This window comes from Melospiza melodia, chromosome 5 (genome assembly GCF_035770615.1).
Source record: "Melospiza melodia melodia isolate bMelMel2 chromosome 5, bMelMel2.pri, whole genome shotgun sequence".
NCBI lineage: Eukaryota > Metazoa > Chordata > Aves > Passeriformes > Passerellidae > Melospiza > Melospiza melodia.
Genome location: NC_086198.1, coordinates 35164431 through 35182615, shown reverse-complemented (window position 1 = coordinate 35182615; position 18185 = coordinate 35164431). Strand labels below are relative to the sequence as shown.

General features: G+C 37.9%; 2 protein-coding genes across 3 annotated transcripts in view; one reads left to right on the top strand and one right to left on the bottom strand.

Moving 5' to 3' along the window:
- The window catches only part of SYNPO2 (synaptopodin 2), a 79796-nt gene extending 73258 nt beyond the window's left edge, over positions 1-6538 (bottom strand). For both annotated transcript variants that reach the window (XM_063157021.1, XM_063157022.1), the window contains exon 1: positions 6262-6538. In XM_063157021.1, coding sequence (XP_063013091.1) covers positions 6262-6390 — 129 coding nt within the window. In that variant the 5' untranslated portion in view covers positions 6391-6538. The remainder of the gene's footprint in view (positions 1-6261) is intronic.
- SEC24D (SEC24 homolog D, COPII coat complex component) overlaps positions 2785-18185 on the top strand; it is a 59394-nt gene continuing 43993 nt past the window's right edge. Inside the window, exons 1-3 of the mRNA XM_063157024.1 lie at positions 2785-2879; positions 4439-4506; positions 13172-13267. Coding sequence (XP_063013094.1) covers positions 13255-13267 — 13 coding nt within the window. The 5' untranslated portion in view covers positions 2785-2879; positions 4439-4506; positions 13172-13254. The remainder of the gene's footprint in view (positions 2880-4438; positions 4507-13171; positions 13268-18185) is intronic.

The window sequence follows — 18185 nt, the reverse complement described above, 5'->3', positions numbered from 1 at the left end:
ATAATGATTCCACAGCTACTCAGTCCAGGATGACATAATTCTTTTGAAGCAAAAGGTTACCCATGCATTCAATGCCCAGTCCCAGATGTAGGAAGGAGATGTAAAACAAAGATCCTTAAAGGATTCAAAATCTATTTCTGTGAAGTAGAATGACAGCTTGCAGACAGTTTCCCTGCTAAATAATAGAGGGACAGTTTGTGCTGTGCCCAGGACTGCAGAACATTGTAGAGAGCTTGGGGTCTAAGCCTGTTGTCTCTGGCAAGCTTAGAGTCAGGTTTTTATTAGAATTTACCTTCCACATAAGCCACAAATAAGACAGCCACTTTTCACTGTTCTTAGCCCTTCACTGAGAGCAAGGTCCTGAGGTGTTTTGAAGATTTTTGGCCTTCATGCTCAATACCAGGTTGTATTGGCAAGTAACCAAAACACAGCACTTTGATTTTGGTGCATACTGAAGTGTTCCAGTCTAAATGTGTGTTAGTCTGATCCTAAAATTCCCACTGACTGTGGCCTACAGATTCTAATGAAATGGTGCAGATGGGATAAATTACTGAAAAGGGGAAAAATCCACTGTGTAACTTGTGTACTTTAGGTTTGAAATTTAAAACCTTCAAGCTGATATCCAGGGTTTTTTTACTGCCAGTTTTGTTCCAGCCAGTGCTCATGAGTACTGGTTGCAGTCTAAATGTTATCATTTCTGTCCATAGCTAATTCCATGCACAGAATTGTTCCTCTTAAAGCTGAAGCTATCTCTGCTAATCCTTCTCTCTTTACAGAGTGCTAACCATTTAACTTATGAAATATGGACCCTTAAAGTAATTTCTGCTCTAAATATTTCTGCTGCAAATAGGAAGAACACTGAGTTCTGAATTTGAAAGAAAAACCTTCCATGATATGCATGAATTGTTAACTGTGTCCTCTTAAACAATCAGACACAATCCTAGAGGACTCTGTAAATCATATTTCCTGTTGTGATATTTTAATGTGAACTTGGCCAGAAGTCTTACTATTACATTCACATTCACAATAAGAATGCCATGGCAGAAAACACAGAACAATGACAAGTAATAATGTCTTGCAGGGTATTTTAAATGTTTCCAGCAAAGAAAGTACAAAATGAAGCCAAGCTCTATACAAAGCAGCTAATCTAATTTAGTAGGAATACACTGTTTGGTTTTTTAGTTTGTTTAGTTTAAATCAGTGTGAATTATGGTGTTCATTCTATTCCATTGAAAACTCGCCTATTGTGAGAGCTGGAAAAGCATCAGTTGGAAATAAGCACAAATTAATAATACCATGTATCCAAAACATGCTTGTATTTTGCTAAATACTGTGGGAAACATGCCAAAACCAGCTTGGTATGTAGTCCTGTATATCCAAAATGGGCTATACACTCATGTGCTAGTTCAGCCTGCAGCTTTTAAACAACTAGATGGGACTCCAGTGCTAAACATTTCCACTGGCACAATGGCTGGAATGCAAAAGCCTGGAAGTAGGGAACACAGAGCCCTAACCTTTAGAAGAACATGTAAACCTTTGTTGGGTAAGGTGAATGGATTTTTTTCTTCATTATCTTTCCAACTAGCACGAGCAGATTTTTCAGAAAAAAAGTGATTTAACAGTGGTCTATTTTAGCTAGATTTGAGGAACCTTACTTTGTTCCTCTGTTTTGCAAAATAAATTAAGCTCTAGAAAGCCCAGCTTCTTCCATTCTGTCAATGGAATTTGGTAATCTACTTAAATACAAGCTGAACTATGTCATCTAAACACGTGCAAAAATCTATTGGTTATTAAATTGGGTCAAGGCTTGTAATGCAGTCAAAATCTTCTCCAGAAAAGATGGAGAAACCCACAATCTTCCACATAACTCCTTATGTGAAAGAATATGTAAATATGCCTTACAGAGTTTTCCGAATATCAGCAAATAGCAGCTGTGTCAGATAGTCTGAAGGGTGAATTTGAGAATAAGAGTCTGTCCAGGCTGCAAAAACAAACTATGTTTGGAAATGTATTAGCCAGCAAATTTAAACAAACAGCTTGAAATACAGGCCAAGTAAGGCAAGTTGTGTTTAAAATCATGTAGGTTGACTCTAAACTCCCCTCCTTTACTGCCAAAGTTCAAAAAGAACATTTTAAACATGACTTGTTCTGCTGATTGCTATTGCATAAAGTTGTGCTGAAATCCTGCTTAAGATATCAAGTGATACAAACTCAGTGGGTTTAGCAGGGTGGTGTGTTAGCTCAGTGCTGAGCCTTCCCCCAGCTTGCTGAGAAATGCAGTTCCAGCAGTACTGGAGAGGAAGATCCTGCTTTCACCAACCTCCTTTACCTGCCTGCAAGTGGGAGCAGGCAAGGTGGCAATTTAAGAGTATGACAACTTAAAAAAGGTTTCCTTCAACCCAGCAGCTGTGATGTTTTCTGTGGATAGTCCAACTGTTTGCTGATACATACGTTGCACATGTATATGTGACAGTGGTGTGTTTTGCCTTACCTCAGGATCCAGAGCATAACTGTGCTAACGTCTCTCACTCCCTTATTTTTTTTTCCACTAGACAAAGTGTAGAGATCAACTTGATGAAAACCTCTTGTTGTTGTTCTGTATGTGTCAAGTATTTTGGATAAATGCAGAGAAAAAGCCAAACTACCCCAACATAGGCCACCTCTGTTTACATCCAGTGTTAAGTAATCATATTCAGATATTACTTTTCACACTGTTGGTTCAGGTTATTCCCAAGTCTTTGAGTTTCACTTTCTGTTTCAGGTTGCAATGAATCCAAAATGATGAAACTAAGACTTGAAATCTGAGCATGTTGATGGACAAGGGCACAAGTCTAAAATGACCAGGCAGCCAGTTGTCACATGCCATTACTGAGCCAAAGGTAAAGCTACAATTTGGGAAGCAGTAGCAGAAGCCTCCTTGTAAGCAACCATTCATTTTTACTTTTAGTACACGGGTCTAGATTTCCTTTGAAGTGCTTATAGGTCAGAGTCATGCAACTTGCCTCCCTTAAATATTAGAACTATTTGGTTAAGTTGCCAAACATGAATTACCAAGACTTTGACAGATACAAACAGTGAGTCCATCAAATTACTGTTTGGTGCAGGTAACAAATATGCTCAGAATAATCTACCTCTCTTGCAAATATTATTTAATAGAGTCACATTGCAGATGAATATAAATCTAATAATCTATAGGACAACTCCATTAAATTACCTGTTGCAGAAGAGATGCTTCTTTAAGGATATAACTTTACTGCTAACTATTGTTAAGTATTAAAAGGGAAAAGTCACAGGACTTTCTTTCAAATGCTAGTTCAGAAAATCAGCCATTATTTTCTATATATTTTAAATTAAAAACTGCAAAGAAATTTTCAAGAAAAACCACAATGATATTCATTTTAAAATATTCTTTGAAGTATCTCATGGTAAAGCGGAAAGGACATCATGCGTTGCTGAGCTTTTATATATCTTGAATACTTATCCTTCTAGGGTCACTGCTACACTGAGATTTCCCATCTCCTGCTTTGGGAAAGCCATCCTACAGCACAGCACTGACATGCTTTAGTGAAGGGATACACTCAACCACTGTTTTCCTTAGCTTTGGACTCATGATTAAATTTTTTTTTAAGAAAACATCAATTTATTAGATAACTTTCTTAGCACAGTATGCATTTGCACATAGCATTTAAAATACTTTATTTTATATTGCAGCAGTATATAGGATATGCAAATTCTTTTTAACTGAAAATAAGTTTTCATTATTTGCAACACTATTGGACTTCACAAAGTAAGTTGGTGTACAGAGACAGGGTTTAGAGGAGGAGAATTGTTAAATATAAATAAATATAAATTCTTATACATCTACAGAAAATGAGTCAAATTTATATCTTGAATAAGGGTTTGAAATAGACAAGCAGAATGATACTTTCTCATAGTTCAGAAAAATCCATTTCTTGCAATCTCACACTTAAAAATTACTGAAAGTTCTTGAATCTAATTTAGTGGTTGTAAAATTATTTGCTGATGAAAGTTGTCTGTTTTGTCTGCAAAAGTACTTGTGAAAAAGTATCGAGATATTTTTTGGTAAAAGGTTTGTCTTTATCTCTCCATTAACATTTTGTTTGGTAATGGAAGACAATAATTTATACTGCAGGCAAAACTCATGGATTTTACTGGGAATGCTACTTGAACATATGCTTTAGGAGCTAGGCAGAGGGGAGGTGGTTTACATATTCTTTAAAAATGTAATAAAACTATTTTAAAAGGCATTAAAAAAACTGGTAAAAGCTGCTTCTGGCAGTGACTTATCCCATCAGCTTTAAAAGCAATATGTTACCTTTATTCAAGAGTAGGTAGTGTGAATTTGGGAATTTTGTGTCCTGACATATTTTAATGGATTATCTCATTTCCCTTCATTTCATATCCCTCTCCATTTTAGATCTATATCACAATCACTTCTCCACACATGACCAGTACCTGAGTGCCCTTCCCTCTGCTCTAACAAAGGTAAGCAACCCCTCTGGAGCTTTCCCTTTCATTCACAGGAAAACAAACTTGTACCCGTGAGGTTTTTTTCTAAAAATACATATTATTATTTTCTGAATGTGAGTATATATTCCTGGGAACTTTCCCATTAGAAAATATTATGTATTACTGAAAATACAATACAGTAATACAATACAACACAACTACCTCAAGTCCCAACCCAGTCTTAAGTGGCCCAGTCTAGGATGTAAACATGAAAAATAAAAAAAACAACTCACCCTGGAATAGACCATTTTTATCAGGAAAACTAAAGTTTAGTCAGAATCTTGTGGGTTTTACTTTTGATTTTATGTAATCTAGGCCACTTGCCTTTTACCGTTGCTCACCATTTTAAAGCTCTAGCTACAAGTTTTCACTAGATGGCAGGAGTCCACTGCCATCTGTTCTCAGAGGCTTTACTTGCACACCAACAGTTGCCCATTGGTAGGAAAAAAGTGAAAAAAATTCAAGTTTTGTAACACATGGAAAAACAAACAAAAAACTTAACAGAAATGAGAAAAATTATTCAGACCCTCAATAAATCACAGTTTTGTTATTGGATATGATTAATATGATAGGCTGGAAATAAGTGAAAAGAATAGTGAAAGATGTTCTTTTCTTGACAGAGGAGCTAAAAGTACCTTCTCCTATAAAAGGAGGTCTATTTATTGTTTCTGCTGTTTGTGAAAAAGTTGACTGATACAGTAATTAAAGTTAACTAATAACCAAGTGTACTGACAGCCTGAGAAAGTTATAGCTTAAATACTAAACTACTGATGGAAAGCACATATAAAAGTCAAACAAACACACTCAGTGTAGTGCGTTACCCAGATACTGGAAGGAGATAAGGCACATTTTAAACTCTCTCCCTCGGTTTAACGAGGCAGAGCTCATGGGATGATGATCAGTCCCTGAACTGTTTCAGCCTCTGGTATTTTGCTGAGCTCAGAGCTCTGGACAAAATTTGTCCCTCTTGTCTAAGGGAACAGAATGCAGCTCCATACAGTTACATAAGCCTTCATAACCGTGACAAATCTTCATTGTTGCACTGGAGTGAGCACTGATTTTTAACAAAACTACCTTTGAAAAATTATTGCTGCAAGTTGGGACTACCAGTTCCTATTTTTAATTTATTGTCAACTTCTACTGTCTGTCTTGCCCTCCTTCTATACGTGCAGATAATTTATAAAGTGTCCAGTAATTTTCAGCGTTGCTCATGAAATATAAGAGGGGATGTTTGGCATCTATTAAAGCTGCTTCTGAGACTGGATAACTTTCCAAAACCAGAGATAAGTCAGTGTAATGCTTTCCAGGATTCCCAAAATAGTAAGAACATTTTCTCATGATAAAGCTGTATTTATTCTATGACCAGAGTAGAAAAACTATCATAAATAGATGACTGAAGCAGCATTTCCTAATATGAGATTGAGTTTTGTGATGTGCTGAGTGCACTCAGAGCCAGAGAGCGAGGCAAACAGGAGCTGAAAGGCACACATCGTGTCACAAGTGAAACATTCAGCATCTAACAAAATATGCAAGCTACCCAAAAGTAATAATCCTTTTTTATTGAAACTGACAGAATCAGCACCTGTAGAGTCTCTGCAAAACCCGTTAGCAAATTCAAACAAGCATCACAACAAGATCCACACCATTTCCCTGGAAGCAGGATGGATTTAAACAAAGTGCTCCTGTCATCCCTGCCCACAAAACTCCAACATCTTTCTCTCGTGCTCCTACCTTGGCGATTTGCAAAGGCTGCTTGTGCTCCTTGCCCCCTTGCAGCCTGAAGCCCCACGGCGCCCCTCCGCTCATAGCAATGCAGAGATAATCCCCTGTGCCCATTTTCTCGGTGCAGTTGGGCAGCATTCACGGGCGGGAGAACATGAAAAACTTGGCTTGCAGATGTTCAGCGAGCTGCAGATCCGTGTGCCGGGCAGAGCTGGAGACCCAGAGCACCACACTGTTGCTGCTGCTGTGTACTGCACGAGCAAATGCAGGCATTGAGGGGAAGGGAAGAGCTCCCTCGCCCCGAGGGCACAGCCCACTCTGGCGTCACATTCCGATGCTCAGCCCACCTTCAAAGTAAAGAAAGTGAACTTGGAGCTGAAGGGAATGCAGGCAGAGACTCTGCCGTGAGGCAGAGAAGGCTGGCTTTGAACATGATTATCCTGCCAGCTAAATCAAAACAACAGCAAAAAGAAGTGTACATTTCCCTGTGACAATTTACTTTAGTAAATGGTGCCAGATGTTTTAAACTCTAATTTACCCATGTCCTGCATTTTTACTCCAAGCAGAATCTCAAGTGAAACACCATGTACATCCTCTGAATAACTGATTCATTTAGACTGAACTGGCTTTAGGATTTTCATCTCTACTCTGCCTGTACTTTCTGCAGCACTGCAGGAGAAAAGCTGTGTAATTTCCCTGTCATAGAATTGCTTCTTTTTCTAGTTCTCTCTGGCCTCAGTATAGTTTAACATGTACTGCAGTTTAGCAATGACCTGAATTACTGTTGGACCCTAATAATACCTGTTCTTATGCAGCCTGCTGCCTTTCCTACCAGAGAGGGGAAGGGGATTAGTAAAATGAAGTATCAGATCCCTCTACAGATGCTATCAATGGATGGTTTGCAATATGTTGTTAAAGGGGAGCCTTACTATGAGCACCAAAAAAAAAAAAAAAAAAAATTCAGTGGGATGGTTTAAGAGGTGACTGTTCTTCAGTGCTGGATGAATATTCCTCTAGCTGGATGTTAAAAACTGACAGCTTTATCTCATATCACCTCAGCCCAAAGTCAGGTAGCCTGGTTTAAATCACATTGCATTTTGAACTATGCTGGTTCTAAAGGAGAGTTCAACAGGTGAGCAGTCTTTATGTCTGGACAAGTTTCTGAAAGAAACACCTTTTGCTTTGAACCCAGGGTACTGGGACACAGATTCTCACAGTATAAATTCACTCAAGTCCCTCTCTGAAATGTTTCCACTTGGTTGGTTCTAAGCTGTCAGATATGTTGGGGTTACAGGAAACCCTCATCATTTAAATTACATGACTTTGCATCTAAGCAGCAGGTAACCACTGAGGGCTTAAATCTATCCAGTGCATCTGCCAATTAAGTGACCCCTTGAATGATGCTTCAAAGGCAAAATATCACGGTAGAGACAGGATCTTGTGTCAAACTAAAATATTCTGCCTGGAAAAATAGACTTTTAGGAGCCTGAACACTTCATTAGTCTTCTAAGACACCAAGGTACACAAAGGCTGGGTGGGGAGAAGATCCCTGATCAAACAGAGGAAAATGTCACTCTCTCAACAACAGGATTTAGTAGGAGGAAGAGTGCTTGCTTTATTGACTACAAGTCAACAGCTCTGGAGAAGCAGAACAGGCACAGGTTGCCATGTAATGAAATACTTTAGGAAAACACCATCAGAGAAGCCATACTAGGAAAGGGGATGGCCTTTAAAGGGACTTTGCTAGACAACCTTTGAGTGCAGACACCTCACTTGAAATAGTTGAAGGTAGCTAACTGCTTATTATCTTCTGCAGTGTTGATGTGTTGTGGTAGCAGACAGATTTTTAGTCTTTCTCTAGGCACAATCTTGCTTTAGACAAAATTCTCTCCTTTTAACCTAATGATGCAAGTATTTAAATATTTTATGGCAATAAATCTCTTCAGTAAATAGCTGCAACAAATGCTCTATAACACTCTGTTAAATAGAAAAATTAGAAATCTGTTTGTGCAGAATTTATCACATAATTATTAGTCCTTCAAATGTTGCAAGTTTTATGACAAAATGCTTAATTACTGTTAGGGTGTTTTGAGCTTGTATTAGTCTCTCATCATTTTGGTAAAAAGGAGAATAATCAAATCTGATCTCTGCTTCTGAACTTCTTCATATACTTATTGGAGAAACCAAATTAAAGAGAATCACCCCTGCCTTTGGATGCTCACACATGTGATGGTAATTTGTACTAGATACAGACGTCTCTGTCACTTTTGACCACATAACTGTGCTGTGTATATTATTAGAACAGAACAACCTTGATTAGTGATTACTCAGCTGAAAAAATGACCAGTCAGAACACCAGGATCTGTGTGATTTTGGTGTATGATAAAGCTTTGGGGATACTTTAACCTGGTCCATTTAAGGTGATACAGGACTCTTCGCTTGAACTGACAAGAGCTGTGATCCTGCTAGGAGACAAAAAAATAGGAGAAATAACTTTTGTCTTGTCAGCATGTTGAGGGAGTTTTCTAACAACAATTTCGATCAAATTGCTGCTTTCCTCTAAGGGCTAATTTCTTGTTTGCTCTGCAGTAAACCACTTGAAGTCTGTAACTATTCCCATGATGGGGACACCCAAAGCTTCCTATGTCTTAATCTCTCAAAGAACATTCCCTAGGCCTTAACAATTCCCAGTTCTTTATATGAATTTCTTAAATGCTTTTACTGAAGCATGTTTTACTTTTTAATACAACTCATATCCTTTTTTACACTCCTGCATCCTTTGGGATTTCTGAATGCTGGTCAGAAACTGGACATCAAGATTAAAGTGGAGTCCATAATGGAGTTTATGACTTTTGGTCTCTGTAATTTGTAGATTTTAAATAAATTGCATAAATTCCGAGATTATTTTCAAAACACACTGGAAAATTTCAAGCTAATGCTAACTACAGCCATTTAACCACTCCCACCATCTCCATTGTTTCACTAAAACCTAAAGATCCAGTTTTAGGTAACAAGTGATAAAACTTTGGTGTCACAAATAATCCTATAAACTGGGAAAATGACAAGTGGCAGAACTCACTCAAAATCTATCTGTGTCCAAATACAGGGAAAGCTTTGGCTTCAATCTAATCTTGTATGATGAGATCTGTATTACAACATTTCCAGGTCAAACTTCCTTTTGCTTATCTCCCTTTAAGAACTGCCAGTCAAGAAACCCAGCACAATAGCCTGGATGAGCTGTGATAAGGTAGGAATAGCCACACTTGTAGAATAGCCAAAGTGAGGCCATCTATCCTGAAATATTGTCTCTGATAATAGATGGAAAATGGAACATGGAAAACGGTGCATGTCTTTCCCCAGGGAGCCTCCACTCAAAGATTTCCTCAGCTGGATGTGGCAGCTCTGTACTTTGTAAGAGGAATTTCTCTTCCATGAATTCTGCAGTTGTTTGCTCTTGAGCCCACATAACTTTTAGTACCTTTAGTTGAGTGTGGGAAGTTATCCCTAACTAAATAGTGACATAAAGAATCACCTTCTCTGCCTTGAATCTGGATCCTGTAGGTTCATTTGATGTCCCCTGGTTCATGGATCAAGGCAAACTGTGACCAAGCAATCCCTAGGCACTTATTTTACAGAACTTTTGCACATCTACCTTTTTTTTCATAGAGAGAATAGAATAATTAATCATTCTTTACTATCTCCACCTTTCATTTTCCTCATTTTCTTTCTCTACTTCCTCTTTAGTTCTAAGTCCTTTTTGAAATGAGGGTCTGCAACACCACATGTACTTCAGGGAGCAGACAAAGTTGGGATTTGTGCAATAACACAATGATATCTATTTTGCTCTCTAGTTGCTAACCTCAACACTCCTAATTTGCTTTTTCAGACACTGTAGAGTTAATGTGTTCCTGGAATTACCTTTCAAAATCTTCAAGTCTTGTCTGTTACTGCTTAGTTCAAAGCACATAGTTTTATATGTGAATTAATGGTTTTTTCCTCAATGTGTATCACCTTATACTTCTAAGCCATGTTATGGTATGGCTGCTTAGTTTTCTTAAAAGCCTTTGGTGAAGGAATTTGTTGAAAGCCTTTTGTAAATCCAAGATCAATCAGATCACCCTTATCCACGTGTTTTTTCATCCCCTCAAAGAGCTGCCTTATGTTTGTGAGGCAGGAGTTCCTTTTATGAAAACTGTTTGAACTCTTCCCAGATAAGTCATATTTATCCAGATGTCCACTGTTCCATATTACAGCTTCCACCTCTTTGTTTTGGATAGATAGCAGGCTGACAGACTTCTTGTTTTCTGAGTCTCTCTTGGAACACTTTAGTTAAAAAATGGCACTCTCTAATCTCAGTAATGGTCAGCTATTTCAGCTTTGAATTCCTCTAAAGCTCTGTGTGGTCTTGGTGACCACTTCTTAGGTTTTTTTGCTTCATCTGCTGCCACTTGTCCATATATTTTCTCCTTGTGCTGTCATAATTTATGATACTGAACAGTTTTACTACAAGTGGATTAATCTAAAATCCAATAATCAAGTATTTCTGCCGCTGAGTTCAGAAGACATTGTTCAAATGTGAGAAGAAATAAGATATATGATTGTCTTTTCATCCAGCAATAAAAGCAAAGCTTTCATTTCACCTACAGTAGTATCCTAGGTCTGTGGATTCTTTAAAAATGCAAACATTTCCACCCATTCCTTAGTAATGAGGAAGAGACAGAGGGAAAGGGGATATCATGATCTCTAATTTATGGGCAGCATTTTACTGTAAGTACCCAGATGGTCTGGCTTCCTCCCTTTTCTGCATTTCATTTTCTTTTCATATCTGATTTTTTTCCACATTAAAATCAACATAAGCTAGTTCTCCAATAATACTTATTTTCACGGCTTTCTAGATTTAACTGTATCATCTGTAAACAATTTAACAAAATACCCAGTTTATTGTAGAATGTGATTTTAGCCAAATGGGAGAATCAGCAGGGGAAAAAAAAAAAGCTGATGCTTATTTGCTTGATGGGCTCTTGGTGGGTTTTTTTGTTTGTTTGTTTTTTGTTAGTTTGGTTTGGTTTTGGGGGGCTTTTTCTGTTTGTTTTTGTTTTGTGTTGTTAATTATGTGGAGAAAATCCCTCACTTGTAAATATATAGCTGGTTTAATGAAAAAATTATAAAATCACAGCCATGCCACTTAATAAATCATGGCACATAGTCTCTTCCAAATGAAGGGAAGACAACCTCTTCCAATATATCCCTTCAAGTTTTTTTTTTTAAGTGACTTTTGCAAACTGGGCAGTGTCAGGCACCTCAGCACATGTTGTTTTCCCAAATCATTGCCTAATAGCACACCTTGTTTCATAGTCCTACAATTCAGTAGTTACATAAGGCAAAAGCAAATTTTGAAGGCAGATCTAAACATCATTTTCCACAAATGTTACAGAAGTAGAAAAATAAACTTCTGCTTAATTGCTACCCTTAAGTTTTTTTCTCCTGACTTAAGAAGCAACAAGGAACAGAGACACATGGAAAAGATTTAATTTTCAAAAGAGGTATAAAATGACAATGTGAATTAAATATATTGATGGAAGGTTCAAATGCGTGGCTCCAGCTAACATCCATTAAAGCTGATTCTCTTCATCTTTTCCCAACAAAACTCTCTTGTCCTACAAGACAAATTAATAATATCCAGATGTTTTAATTGCATGAGGAGCCTTGCAGTGCACTGCCAGATGGATTTGCTCACTGGAAGTACAGACATTGAGTGGCAAAGGTACCAAAACCAGTAATACCAAGTTCTTAGTGAAAACAAATCAAATACAGAGGTCATAGATAATTCTTAGCTACCTATAAGGCTAGACAGGAAAACTCTGCTCACACTCATATTAGGCATGAGTAGTTCCTTGCCAGTAAAGGTAAAAGCTTTTCATTTTAATCCCTAATGTGGATTATAAGGCAAGGCACTGTATGATGAGTTGGAATTTTAGAACTAGCCCTGCTTTCTTGACTTTTTCCCCAGCTTCAAGACTGGCACATAAAGCACAGTGGAAGAAGCACAGAAAAGTACAGGAGGGTATTTCTCATCATTTAGGTAACTGGGTGTCATCCTAGATTAGGAGTTTTGGATCTGTTGTGAGAGGGAAAATCCAAATAAATTGGCAAAAGAAGCCACTTTCCTCCAAAACACAGAAACAATGTTGTTAGCATTGAGCATTGCTGAATTATAACAAGAGAAAATGGAAACTTGTGTAGAGAATGTAACTACAGTCCAATTAAGGAGCAGCTCTCAAATCATGTACACAGGGCCTCTGCAGCCAGAGACCTGCACCATTAAATATAAGACATAAGAATGTATAAAAAATGTATAGATAACTCAAAGAGACAAGAATTGGGGAAAGAGACCTCTCATGTTTCTTCGGTGTTTGTCCTACCTGTTCCTACCACAGCCAAAAGAAGTTAACTTTTTTTTTTTCCCCTGAACTTCTTGGAGAAAATTCTTTTGAGGTTTTCCTTTATGAAATGACAAGGATTTCAGATTGTGTCCAAAAATTAATTCACAAAATAGCTACAAGACTTTGTTGTGAGAGAAAGTAAAACACATTCACTGCAAGGTTTATGAACATGGGAGAAAAATTGTGGTGCTGGAATTACTGTTTCTTATTAATCTAGGAGTAATGTTTTGGGCTAGAATTCATGTTTCCAGGTGCCATTCCACTGCTGGTTTTACTTATCCCTGTGTTTTAGCAAGTAAGAACTAATTTACTCTTGGGACTTTGAAAGACTCTTAGGTGTGTATTTCCTTTTCATTTTGATTCCCAGAAGATGGGATGACTACATTTTTGGCTTCAGTAGTTGGAAAAATTCTGATAAAAGCCTCTAAAGTAAAAAGAAAGCTATTTACATGTCATTTTTGTTCTGGTTTTGGCAGGGAGATGCTGCATCACATTCTTCCTAACAGAGCCTATGAGAATCAAAATTGATCTTCTCTGCCAAAGCTTGGAAGAGCCTTGAATGGAACACGCATGTAAGTAATGCAAGCAGGTGTTTCACTTTGCTCACCTCTGCCCTAATGCTTCATCCTGCTCTTTGAATTGTCATTTAAAGGGGGCAGTTAAGTAACACAGCACCTTTTAACCATCTGTTCATCTGAAACTGTTGGATTTTATCGTCTCCCCTCTTCCTATTGAAAAAACATTTCATGCGAGCATGTTGGGCTAAAGAAATCCACCATGCCAAATTCTCCTCTGATGTACAACAGTGAAATTAATCAAGAGTAATCACATCATATTCAGTTAGAAAATATATTTTCATCATAGCTGAGATATGAATTAGGCCCAAATAATCTACTAAAATTTGAAATACAGTTTAGTGGGGAATTTAGGATTGAATACAAATATTTAAAATTAGTCTGATGAATACTCTCCTGCATCAGATTTCATCTTTTAAATTTTGTTTCCTGGTAGCAAGTGTAGAGGTGATTCACTCCCCTTGACTGGTTGCTTTGAAAGAGCTCAATTACATGCATGGCTGCAGTCCAGCATAAAAATCAACTATTTTTGCATTGCAGTTTAAAGCAGGTATTGTTTCTTACTTGGAAGTCTCCTAAGAATGAATTTTTCCATAGTGAAAACAAAAACAGGAGAAGCAGAGAAAAACTGAGCTATAATGCAGTACAGGTCTCAGGGAGTTTGGGTTCTCTTACTTCACTGGAAAATTCTGATTTTTTGGTCTGGGCCTGGAAAATGGGAGAAATAGCTGCTAGAAGCCTTGAGAAATGTGATAACTTCTGAAATTCTCTGCTTGGAGTTTGGTAGTTTGATAGTTTGAGTCCTCCTGGAGTATCCTTTCCTTCCCTCTTTCCTCTGTATTACCAACTAAGCTGTAGGGTTTCTGAAGCAGTTTCTAACACTCACAGCTGCAGGGAAGTGTTTTGCTCAGTGTCTGTCCCAGTGGGTCTGATGTTGGTGGTTCCAACTACAGCATCTGTCAAAAGGACAGGGCATAAAAAGTCACCTTGGCATCAAGTCCTGCCTGCAAAAGGCAGCCAGCATTGCTCACTCTGCCTCTGAATGGTTCTGGTTAGGCTTTACCAGAGAAGCAGAGGTGACACAACCAGGACCTCCTGCATGAAATGTTACCTTCCATCCAAATAACTGCAATAGATTAAAAAGCAATCCAGCTATCTTCATTCCTGGCAATAGGAACAAGAATTCCAACTCTTTGATAACTAATTCCTTTCCAAGTGGAGCAGATTCTATTGGAAAAATCTTCCCTCCAAGAACACCTTGATGTTTAACCCCTGCTGATGCTGCAGCCTTGCCTGTTGTGCTGCATCTTCTTGCCAGGAACCAGTTTCCAAACTTCTCAACTCCTTCTGCCTCTGGTTCAGGCCTCTGCTTTGGTGCTCATGTACTCTGTAGCTGGCCTTGACATGGATCTGTCTGTTTTCCAGACAACTGCCCATGTCTGCAAATGCTGAACAAGGGGTTTATGTGCCTCCACAAGGCAAAGCTACCACACGTGCTGTGACACCAAGCGTGGCGTGGAATTTTGCTCCTGCCCTTAATTTTAACTCCAGCTGCATCTCCTATCCCTCTGTTGCTTCTATGGAGTAAAAATAACATGATGGATTTTTTTAAAAATTAATTCTGATGTTTATTTTTGTTGATCATGGGAAAGGCATCAATTGCTTTATACTAAAGGTATCCATATAGCATGAACCCAGTATTTTTGGGTTTTCTTACAGATTATTTTGTGATCAAGACTAATATTTAACATTAATGGTGGAATAAAGCAGAAGCACAGTTAAAGTAAGAACACACATAGAAGTACTTGCATCTTAAGTAACTCAATTAAATCACCAGTTTGTTATGAAGAACTCACTCAGCTACTCTTTTTTATTGCTAGTAAGTTTGAGTACTGCTCTATAGCAAGACTCCACTACTACATCAGAAATTTTAAACACAAGCAGGAAACAAAATGAAACCCAATGTAAATAAAGCTGCTTCAGATGCTTTTGAGTGTAAAAGTGAAATATATCAATGTTTAAGAAATTCCATACATTCAGCAGGTAAACACAGAAAGGCTGGTTTAACTTTCTGCTGTTCTTTCAGACTGGTGGCCTAATGTTTATTCACAGTTCTTTATAAGGGATACATTATTAATCAGATTATACTAAGACCTCATCTTTGGTTTTATGTTAGAGTTCATTAAGTAGCAATTACAGCAGGATAATCAAGTCTTGGGGTTTTTTTTGTTAAGCACAGGTAGTGCAGTCTTCCACTCTCATGCATCTTAGACAGTAGTGAACGAATTTTAAAAATAATGGAAATTCCCCAACTGAAACATCACAGCAGTTTTCTCAGAACACCACATCTATCTCCTGTAAATGTTCCGGATCAAGTTGCCAGAATGTTGATTTCATTAGAAAACCAAAATAGCAACAGTCAGTGAGAGTAAGCAGAGAAGTCTCACAGCTTGCAGGTATTGGGAAATCCAGAGGCTTGAACTAGCCAGAGAGTATTTGTTGGGAGAAAACAGCCAGTCATTTTTCTAAAGTACATTTGCTTTTGTAATGTGTGGCTTGCATAGAACTTACCACATGTGGACCATAAAGCATTTTATAAAAATTTCTGTTTAACTGAGTTTCAGGGAAAGAAAGTGGTTTTAGCTAAAAGGGATCAACTTAACAGGAGATCAGGACCTGGGCTTTAAGGCAAGTACCCTGTTCTCAAGACCCAGAGTATCTCCTGAGTAAATAACAGCATTAAGTACTCTTTCACTTGCATGTAGTTTTTCATGCCTAAATAGAATTTTTTGCTTTGCAGAAGTGCCAGCAAACTCTACCAACAGTCTCTGAGGTAGGCATTGAATGCCCCCTGTGCTGGCTGGGTTTTGTCCTCTGGGGGAGTTAGGGAGCATTGAGACAACAGGGGCAGTCACTGTGGATTTCCCAGTTGCCAGTGATGTTGAAAAGAGTTGGGGCAGGGAAGAAATGAAGCACTCCCAGTCCTCCCATCCTCTGCAGGATATAACAAAATCCAGCCATTTCTAGGGTAAAACAGTGCAACTGCTCTAAAGCTTACCAGCAACCAACAAAACATCCCAGTTCACAGCAGGGAATAAAATGTATTAATCAGTCTAAAGAATTTGCAGGTGAATTCAGACAAACAGAATACAAGTTCATGAATTGGAATTGGATTCACACTTCTTCTCATCCAAAAATACTTTGGAAACTTTAATGAGCACAAGGTGCCAGGATGTCTTTATGCTGGAAGCAGCCTGAGGGGTAGCACAGCTTTACCATCACTGTGGAGTGGGAGGTCAGCACTCAGCAGAAGGGAAAAGGGAGATTCACTGGCATGATCCATGTGCTCAGCAATCCCTAATGGCCTCCCAGTGATCTCCTCAACTGGCCAGGACCCACCGTGGTTCTGGGTGCTCTGATCCACAGCCTGAGTTACCTTGGTAAACAAAAGCCCAACAAACCAGTCAGGAGTTATTCTTCCTTTACTGTGGCCTGAGCTGAAATTTGTGATAGTGGACAGTCCCTGTAGGAAGTATCTATTAACATGGGGTACATAAAATATACAGCAATGAATGCATGGCCAGAACTTTAACATTTCTGTATTGTTTGTGCTGAATAACAACACCTACAGACATCAGTCTGGTATTCTGAAAACCCCTGGATGTTTTCATTCCCTGTAGGGCAGTGTTTAAAGGGTGCACTCCAATAATGTTTTCTAATTGGCTTTGAGACTGTCGAATCAAAATATCAGTATTCACTTCTGCTGTACCCTCTTTCAGGTTTCTCCTGTGGTTAGCTTTTTATGTTAGAAATGTAGCTGAGTCACAGCACTGATGTGTTTCTTCTGATAGTAGTGTTCTGATTTCTGAAATATTACATCTTTTCTTTTTCTTCATATAGCATTTTCTAATCTGACACATGATTTTTTGAGAGAAACAGAATTTGTTCAAAGTTTCACTGGCTTTTTTTATACCAAAGTCCTTGCCTTCATTTTAATCAAATAATATTTTTAAATATAATTTCCATTTTTCTTGTAAAGCACTTTACACTGAGCAGTAAGCTGTTTTTCATAGACCTTAAATATACAGTAGGCAAAGCATTAAAGAAGATTTTAGTGAGTATATGTAAGCAAGATAAGAAAACAAAGTATTTTTTAATGTAAATAGCTCTTGGGACCCTTCTGATGTGCAAAAGCAAACCTGTAGCTTGCCTGAAGGACATACAAATGAAATAAAAGAAGAAAATCAGTTTCAACAAAAAGAAGCACCTTTTAAAATGTATAATCCTTGGAGTTTTATGAACTATTCCTTGTGATTAAATAGTCTTTACTTTAAAGAACATACCAAATATTGCCCACATCTTCCCCTAGGGAAAGGTTTGTTCTGATTCTTCCTTGCACCTTGTAGTGATGCTGTATTTTAAGGACATGCACTAACTGAACAGGTTAGGATAGGATTTAGGTTTCCTGGAATCACACACACATTGTCTTAATGGGCTGTGCTGTGAGATAGAGACAGAAGATCTGCATGGTTTGCTCAACTGGGGCTTCTTATAGACCTCAGTAATTTCTGGGAACAGTCCAATCTCAAATTATTTGAAAAATAATAATAACAACTAAAAACCAAATTTTATAATGTTCTCTGGAAGATTTGAGGTAGCCTTCTATAGAGCCTGTGTACTACTCCAAGTTAGGTCTGAAATGTATGAAATCACATTCATTTTCAGCAGCATTGCATAGGTACCACTACGGATAAATTTTCCAACCTAATTGATTCTGTTAAGAAAGCTAATTTAACCTACAAGTTCATCATCGCTGACAATGATTGAGACCAAACCAGTCTGACTCTCAGATTTTATGGCAGAGTTCAATTAAAATTATTTAATACAATTACTTACAATAGTTTAGCAATACTGC